Raw genomic sequence first — 8,918 nt, 5'->3', positions numbered from 1 at the left:
AGGGGCCAGGGTCCGGGACTACATTTCCCAGCATGCCCCGCCTCCGCTAACCCTCGCAATGCATCATGGGAGTTTTAGCCCAAGGAGCCTATCCGCGCGGAGCGCCCGGAGGCATGCTGGGAAGGGTAGTCCGGTAAGAGAACCAAACCGGAAGTGCTGGGTGGCCCCAGTTCCCATGGTTACCGCGGCCGGGGGTCGCGGAGCGCTGCCATGTCCTTCAAGCGGGAGGGGGATGATTCGGGCCAGCTGAACGTGCTGCAGGTGAGCGGCCGGGCCGGGCCGGGCCGGGCAGCGGGGCCGGACACCCCGGCTCCGCAGGGCTGCCCTGGGCCCGGGGCGCTTCCGGTGCCCAGAGCGACGTCTCCTCCCCCGACTCCCCATATCCCCAGAGCGACCCCGACTCCCGGCTCCTACTCAGTCCCCCCACAGTCCCTCTGCTCCCCGCCCTCCCCGGATCCTCACATCCCCAGAGCGATCCCGCCTGTCACCCCAGCCCCCCATTCCCAGAGTGACCCCCGACTCCTCAGTCCCCCCACAGCCCCAGAGGGACCCCCCAATCCTCCCAGCTCCCGCGACACCTCCCCAGCTCTCCCCACACCCCCATTCCCAGAGTGACCCCCGACTCCTCAGTCCCCACAGCCCCAGAGTGACCCCCAATCCTCCCAGCTCCTGCGACACCTCCCCAGCTCTCCCCAAACCCCATTCCCAGAGTGACCCCGACTCCTCAGCCCCCTGCTCCCCGCAGCCCCAGAGTGACCCCCAATCCTCCCAGCTCCCGCAACCTCTCCCCAGCTCTCCCCAAACCCCCATCCCCAGAGCGATCCTCTCAACTCCCTGCCCCCTGGTGCTTCCAACCCTTTCACTGCCCCCCAGCCCCAGAGCAGTCCCCAAGCTTCCCTCTCAACCCCCAAGTCACTCCCCTCTTCCCCCCAACACACACACCCTGCCACTCCCCAATTCCCAGGGTGATCTCCTAACACCCCTCAGCCCCTGATGCTCTCACTCTCCAACCACCCCAACACTTCTCGGCCTCTGGCTCCTGCCCCCCTGCTCCTCATCCTTGTTGCTCTGGGCTCTATTCCCAGCATTGCCACTGGCCTGCTGGATGACCTTGGGCAAGTCACTGCCCTGCGCCTCAGTTTCCACATCTGTAAAATGGTGATAATGCTACTAGCCTCCTTTGTAACGTGCTCAGAGACCCACGGATGAAAAGCGCTAGTTAAGAGCTAGAGATTGTTGTTATTATTCATCTATGGCCACACTGATGCCAGTTGTTCTGCTGCCTACACCAGAGAGATTGATTCCTCTGTAACGTGGCCTGGTCGTTTATTCAGAAAAGAAGAGTTGCAGATCTGCTGGCAAACTACATCCCGGAGGACGAGGCGCTGCTGCTAAGGAACGGCAGGTGTGTTAGATCCATTCAACAGCAAGCGACGTGGTTCTGAGAAGACTGTATGCCATAAGGATCAGGTCAAATAAAATCCAACCTCAGCCTAAAGCCCACATTGAACTATGATTCTTTGAATCAGTTCAATTCATTAATTAGTGTATTTATTTATTCTGGGGACTGAAGCTGCAAAATTGGCAGGGTGGCCTAATGCCCAGAGTATTGGAGTGGGAATCAGGACACCTGGGTTCTCTTCCCTGATCTGCTACGGGCCTGCTAGGTGTCCTTGGGCAAATCCCTTCATCGCTCTGTGCCTCAGTTTTCCCATCTGTAAAATGGGGATAACAATACTGCTCTTCCTTTATCAAGCTCTACATATGACAAGCACTAGATAAGAGCTAGCTAGGGGTTGTTATTTGTTATTAAATTAAGATCTGGATTTCCAAGACCCCAGGATTCAGGAATGTTTTGCTCAGGCCCATTATAAAAATAGGGACAATCTATAAAAGTTAGACCCAGATCCAGGATCTGGGATCTGGGCTGTATATTGAGGCTGATCTGGGTTTTTTTTATTGTAGTTCTCATTTTGGCTTTGCAGTTCCCACTTCCCTTCAGATGTAAAAGACCCACACGCTCCCTCTAGCTAATATTACAGACTGAGACCGGTTGGCTCGGCATTCAGACTTTCGGATGTTTGTCAGAGAATGGGCACAGTCCAGTGGCCACGGAGCCAGGAATTTTGGGTTCAGTTCTCGACTCTCCTTGGTTGTCACTTAAGTTGTCCTGACCTGTTTCCTAAACTGCAAACTGGGAACAACAGAACAGAGGGTGTGTGGTCCAGCATCCAGAGCACTGGAGTGGGAGTCAGGACAACTGGGTTCTCTTCCCAGCTCTGTCATTGACTCATTGGGCAAATCACTCAGTTGCCCCATGGGTAAGATGAGGATAGTAACTCTTAACCTGGCTGCCTGTGCTTTGAGAGCCTCGGCCAGTGACATTCATAGAGGTCCCACTGCGCTGGGCGAATCTGAGAATCATGGTCCTTTATTCTAGTGGATGTAACTAGTGTCTCTTCCCCGTCAGTGTTACAAGTGTGCTGTGTCTCTTGCCGCTGATAAGAATGGCTGGGGGCAGAGCCCATCTGTCCTAGTAGGTGTGCGTGAGGGGGAGATGCTCCTGGCTTGATGTGACTGTCTTTCCTCTCTCTCTCAGATACGCCTGCACAGTATGTTTCCACCGTCCGGTCTTCGACACGCTTGACATGCTGACGGTCCATAGGGCCGGCAAGAAACACGTAGCTAGTAAGTCAGCCCTAAGGGCTCAGTTGCTCAGGGAGCTGCAGACCCTGGGTAGTGGAGCAGGTGCAGGAGGAAGGAAGAGTCCAGCTTCACTCCCAAAGCTCAGGGGCAGTTGATGATGCCGGGAGGTAGAAGAACTGTCTTATCACCAACAGGACTGTTAGGCTGGATCAGACCCAAGGTCCTTCTCGGCCAGTATCCTCAGTCTGACAGTGGCCAGCGCCAGGTGCTTCAGGGGCAGGTGTGAGTAGCAGCTGTGGGATAATCTGCCTCTCACATAGGTCTCTTCCTGGTGTCTAATAGTTAGAGATCAGCTGAAGCCCGGCTTGATCCCCTCCAGAACCTACGCTCTGGAGCATCAGACAATAGACATGAGCCCCATGATGCCATTTAGAGAGGTGCCTGGAGTTGTCTGTCTGTCTTGGGAAAAGGACAGACTGAGATGACCCAGCGAGGTTTGGACCTTCACACTGCTTGGATTGCTCAAAGCCATCCATCCACCCTCCTGAGACACAGCAGTCCGTGCCACCCCAAACCCACAGCCACTTGGGCAGCCCATTGGCAATGTAACCTCGGCTGGGTGGCAGACTGCCTGGCGAGACTCTCGCTGCCTGGATTACCTGTGTCTGTCTCTCTCTGTGTCCCAGGCCTGCAGACGTTCTATGGAAAGAAGCGGTCGCACGAGAATGAGGTGCAGAAGCGGCGGCAGCAGGAGTTCCTGCGGGCAGAGGAGGCGGGCACGCAGGTTGGCACGTGCGCCCTATGGGAGCCCCTCCCACGACCTTTACCCGGCTGAGCTTGTCTGTGTTTTCCTTAGGATCTTGCGTGCCCTGCACCCTTGCTGGCTCAGACCAGGAAGATTGCCCAGAATGCTTTGCTGAAAGCCTCTCCTTATAACAGCTGCTGCCGAAGAAACAGGTAATACCTATGCGTTCCCTGCCAGCGTGGGTTGAGGGTTCGCCATGGCGTCGGAGGATGGTACGAGAGCCAGGCACAGCCTTGGCAAGGTCTTTGTTGCAGGGTAGCGCCACCATCTGCTGGACATCTGCCCGCAGCAGGCTTTTCTGCTCCGTTCCTCTGTAAGGGCCATTGGCCCAGTGGGTGTCAGTTAGCATAGCTTTGTGGATGTCCATGGTACGGTGCTGATTTACCCCAGCTGAGGATCTGGCCGTGAATCCTTAAGCTGATCATTTTCCTGGTGGGCCAGGCGCTGAGTGTAGTGGGAATGGTTTCAGAGCAGGGGATTGTGATTCTCTTCTGTGCCTTCAGCAGTGAAACGCATATCATGTAAAGGCAGCAGCTTTGAGAAGAGAGTGTGGTCTAATGGTCAGAGCAGGGGACCTGAGTTCTGTTCCCAGCCCTAGGTGATTAGGGCAGAGGCCTAGGAGAGATGATGCGTGGGTTCTCTTCCCAAATCTGGGAGGGGAGTGAAGTCTGCTGGTTAGAGCAGGGGGGCTGGCAGTCAGGCCTCCTGGGTTCTGTTCCCAGATCTGGGAGGGGAGCGGGTCTGGTGGTTAGAACAGGGAACTGGGGGTCAGGACTCCTGGGTTCTGTGCCCAGCTGTGCCACTGACTTGGTCATTTCCCCTCTGTACCTCAGTTTCCCCATCTGTAACACAAGGATAATATTTACTTTCCTTACGTGGGGAGTTGTGCAGGTTACTCCCTGTCCAGAAATCACTGTGGTCGCCAGTAGTCTCAGGAGACCTGCTGTCTGTTTTAGGCCCGATGGCAGCGGCTCGAGCATTAGTTCTTCTAGGCCGGAGCCTGCTGCCCCCGCTGCCTTCGGGAGTGCCATTGGGAAGCAGCCAGCAGATCCGGGAAGCTCCGTGGCGAGAGATGAAGAGGGATGTGCTACTGCGGACACCCCCCACTCCACACGGCTCCCTGGACCCGCCAGCCCTCGAGCAGGTACCAGCCTGAGAGGCTCTGGGGTCTTCCCCTTCCACTGAGGCACCTGGGGACAATTAAATCGACCGTTCGCCTGTCTCACTGCAGCGGCTCGTATGTTTCTGCCATCTTTAGGAAATCTCATTGCTGTTGTCTGCTGCTTAGAGTGGGGGGGCTGGGAGGCAGGGCTCCTGGGTTCTATCCCAGGGGGTCATTAGAGTGGGGGATGGGGATGGGAGTCAGGACTCCTGGGTTCTATTTCCAGCTCTGGGAGGGGAGTAGGGTCTAGTGGTTAGAGTGGGCAGTGGGGAGGAACTGGGAGTCCAGACTCCTGGGTTCTCTTACTTTCCCTACCATTGATTTGCTATGTTGCGTTGGAGCAAATCCCCAGGCCTTGGTTTCCCTGGGGGGCAGGAGGGGCATTTGTCATTGTCACTCAGGTTTGTGAGCGGCGTTACAGATCACTGTAGAAATGCAAAGCGCCATTACCCCGTCACATGAGCTTCCTGATCTCAGCCTCCCATGAGCTGCCAGTTTGGCTCGGAACTAAACGTGTCCACAGAGGTGATGAGCTCTCCGCGGAGGTGCCAGTGGGCAGCGATGCTCCATCCCGACCTTCCAAGGCCTCACGGCCTCATCTCGTCCCTTTCTTCTCATTCTAGATTCGCAGAAGGAACCTGCTGCGAGGATCAAGAGAAGCAGCAAAAGAAAATCCTCCTTGTCTGCCCAGCCTGGAGCCATCAGCCCTGAGAAGCGCCAAGCCCTGGAGCACTATCTCCTGCTCAGGAGGTGAGCTGGCTTCTGCCTGTTCCCCGCAGAGCAGCAGGGTGCATTGGAGGGGTCCGATCCCTGGGGCTGAGTGGTAGGAGCTCATCTCAACACTCAGCAAAGGGAAAAGCCCCCTAAGTCCCATGCAGCCCCTTGCTGAGGGGCCAGCCCGGGGGTTTAACCTACCATCTCTCCTCCATGGCTCTGCCCATCTGGTTCTGGGGCTCTCATGCATGCAGTCCCACACAGCGCTCCCCGCCCATCCATCTCCAAATGCTTTACAAAGGGATGGCTTCACAGGTGGAGGGAAACTGAGGCACAGGGAGTGGGATGGAGTGACTGGCACTGACAGAATTGGTTATAGAACCCAGGAGTCCTGTGCCTTGCCAGTAGAGAAACCATCTCCTTAGCACCATCCTTCAGTCTTCTGAAATTGGCATCCATCTGCCCTGGTGTTTGTATCTCTCTGTCTGTCTGTCCTTCCCTCAGCTCAGGCTGGATCCAGGACCCTTCCGGCAAGTGGGTGAAAGACGAGAATGTAGAATTTGACTCTGATGAGGACGAGCCACCATCCTGCCACCATCCTGATGTCTCAGCCTCTCCAGCTAGTGGGATACTTCCAGGAACTGGGCCTGGTACTGAGCTTTGCTGACCATCTCTTGGGATGGGGCTGGCAGAGGGGCAGGAATGGCCTGTTTGCATCTTCCTATCCAGCCCCCATGGCTTTGATTTTGGATGTAAATCACCAGGGAAGAAGGATGTTTCCAAACAGTTCCTAGAAACCCCCATCGCTGCATCACTGTATCCACGGACACTGCTGGGGTCACTCACAGTGGGAGCTGCCATGTCGCCACCGCCACAGGTTCCCAGCATGAGGTCCGCTCTGTCTCTGGGGATGAGCACAACGGTGGGATGCGGGTCTCGGCAGGACACAGAGAAAAGCGGGATGTGCCGGAGGAAGTCAGTGCTTCGGGCTCATCTAGCATCTTTCAACCCAGGATCATAAAGCAGGGAGGCAAGTATCATGCCCCTTTCATGTGAGGAAACTGAGGCACAGACTGGCAGCAACGTCCACATGAGTTAGTGGGAAAAGTCAGGCTAGAACTCAGGAGTCCTGACTCCCTCTTATGTTCTGATCACTTTTATTAGGTGTATTACGGTAGCACCTAGGCACCCCAGCCGTGGATCGGGACCCCATTGTGCTGGGTGCTGCACAGATACAGAACAAAGAGACGCTCCCTGCCCCCCCGAGCTCACTGGACAATGCTCTCGCCTAACAGGCAATTCTCTGGCCATTTTTTCCCCTGTGGTTTGTTTGTTTTTAAAAAGTTGATCTTAGAATCGAATTGGCTTCTCCCTGTGCTGCGGGGGTGGCTTGATCCATTAAAAAGCACCACAGACGTCTTCTGTTCTACTGCTTCCTGGGGCCTATTCTGCAGCAGCCCACTGGTGAGGTGGCTCCTTCCTATTTGCATTACATTTGACGTGTCATTTAAAATATATGTATGTTAATGACACACATAGTAACAAGGAGAAGGGTGGCAGTCTCTGTGAGGCATTCTGGGGCCTGAGCACGTGCTTAATTGTAAATATGGGACCAGTCCCATTTGAAATCAGGGCTTAAAGTTAAGCACAGGCTTAAGTGCTTTGCTGGATCAGAGGGCTGAAATTATTATTATTTACTAGTAAAAATCAACAAAGAGTCCTGTGGCACCTTATAGACTAACAGACGTATTGGAGCATGAGCTTTCGTGGCTGAATACCCACTTCATCAGACGCATGTGCTCCAAAACGTCTGTTAGTCTATAAGGTGCCACAGGACTCTTTGTTGCTTTTTACAGATCCAGACTAACATGGCTACCCCCTGATACTATTATTTATTAGGTGTATTACGGTAGCACCTTAAAGCCTCAGTCATGGACCAGGACCCTCTTGTGCTAGGCGCTGTATGTTATGTATTAGGTGTATTACGGTAGTGCTCAGGTGCCCTAGCCATGAACCAGGAACCAATGGCGCTAGGTGTTGGAAGTTATATATTAGATGTATTCCGGTAGTGCTCAGGCACCCTAGCCATGAATCAGGTACCCATATTAGGTGTAATACAGTAGCACCTTAAAGCCTCGGTAATGGACCAGGACCCTCTTGTGCTAGGCGCTGTATGTTATGTATTAGGTGTATTACAGTAGTGCTCAGGAGCCCTAGCCATGACCGGGAACCCATATTAGGTATATTACAGTAGCACTCAGGTGCCCTAGCCATGAACCAGGAACCAATGGCGCTAGGTGTTGGAAGTTATGTATTAGGTGTATTACAGTAGCGCTCAGGTGCCCTCTATGGGCCAGGACCCCATGGCGCTAGGCACTGCACAGACACACACCAGACCGATGTCCCTGCCGCCCAGAGCTCCCAGTCTCCCAGCTGGTTTTTTCCTGTAGCCCTCGTGCGTCCTTAGACCCAGTGATAGAAACGCAGAGGCCGGATCATCTTCCTTCCTAGTCCGCGGTCAGACTGGGGTAACCCCACTGACTTCACGCCTGATTTGCACCGGGGGAGTGAGAGGTTCCCACTGACCCAGCTGAGCTTTCCGGGTCCAGTCAGCCCTCAGTTTGCGCCCTGGCCCGTTCCTATCCCCATTCCCTGCTCCCTGACCCAGGATCCTCCCTTCTCAGGCCCCAGCAACGCCTTGGGGTTGGCCCCTCCAGATGTCTGGCTCCTGTTCAGTTTTCTAGCTGCCGCGCGTGCTGGCAGATCTCAGAGCCTCGTGGGCCTTCAGGGCACTGGAGCTGCTCGCCCCAGGCCACCGCAGCTGTTCGAATCCTGGAAGTTCCCAGCTACAGTGCTTGTGCTGAGTTTCCAGCGCTCGTTAATACAGCTTGAACGCTGCCAGGCATGAGCACAGGGGGGCTAGCTGGCCAGCCGCCTTTCTGCTGGGGGCCCAGAACTTGCAGGTGGAGGGTCGGCTCAGGTCGTTAAAGCGACCTCGTCAAGGGTGGGAGTCCAAGGCCTCGACCCACCTGTGACGGGTCTGCTGGTCAGTTCAACAAGGAGGGAGGCATATGAGGCCCTTTCGCGGCCCCTCAGGCACACCTAGTTGGTTCACCTCCTGCTTCCAGGAGCTACTGAGAACGGCAGCTGGGGAAGGGGGGTGCGGATTGGCACCGGGTGTAGGGCCTCTGGATCGGCACCGCAGGGCCCCTGGCTTGGAAAAAGGATTGTGAAGCTCCTGGCCCAGGTATTCTTCCGTGCAGCTCTCAGAGCCTCCCAGAGGGCGCCGTAAGCTTAGTTAATGGGAGGCACAGCAGCAGCCTGGCGGCCTGCCGGCTCCCCCCTCCACTGCTACTCCTAGTGAGGTCTGACGGGGCAGGCCTGGGCCACGGGACAGCCGGGCTCTCTTCCTGGCTCTGCTACTGACCTGCTCCATGACCATGGGCAAGTCCCGTGCCTTCCCTGTGCCTCAGTTTCCCTGTGTGTGTCTGCTCTATTCAGCCTTTGAGCTCTGTAAGGCTGGGTCTGCAGTGCCTGGCGCAACGAGCCCCAGTCTAGCCACCACTGTCGGACAGTGATAAATCTGAATAC

The 8,918-nt window shown here is 55.6% G+C and overlaps 1 protein-coding gene across 4 annotated transcripts; it reads left to right on the top strand.

Annotated features, from left to right (window-relative positions):
• The first annotated feature begins 134 nt into the window (after window positions 1–134).
• Window positions 135–6,753, top strand: SCNM1 (sodium channel modifier 1). 4 transcript variants are annotated; one of them, XM_039512328.1, is made up of 8 exons: window positions 135–261; window positions 1,335–1,405; window positions 2,600–2,688; window positions 3,333–3,430; window positions 3,503–3,603; window positions 4,444–4,595; window positions 5,237–5,363; window positions 5,832–6,753. In XM_039512328.1, the coding sequence occupies exons 1-8, from the start codon at window positions 211–213 to the stop codon at window positions 5,992–5,994; spliced, it is 852 nt and encodes a 283-aa protein (XP_039368262.1). In that variant the 5' UTR covers window positions 135–210; the 3' UTR covers window positions 5,995–6,753. The 4 variants fall into 4 exon arrangements, with proteins under 4 accessions (XP_039368262.1, XP_039368263.1, XP_039368261.1 ...); XM_039512329.1 differs by having other exon boundaries at window positions 4,408–4,595; window positions 5,837–6,753; XM_039512327.1 differs by having other exon boundaries at window positions 4,408–4,595.
• The last annotated feature ends 2,165 nt before the right edge of the window (window positions 6,754–8,918 follow it).

The sequence above is a fragment of the Mauremys reevesii genome, linkage group 24 (genome assembly GCF_016161935.1).
Source record: "Mauremys reevesii isolate NIE-2019 linkage group 24, ASM1616193v1, whole genome shotgun sequence".
NCBI classification, from domain to species: domain Eukaryota; kingdom Metazoa; phylum Chordata; order Testudines; family Geoemydidae; genus Mauremys; species Mauremys reevesii.
Note: the sequence above shows the minus strand (reverse complement) of the source record. Positions and strands in the feature narration are given on the sequence as shown.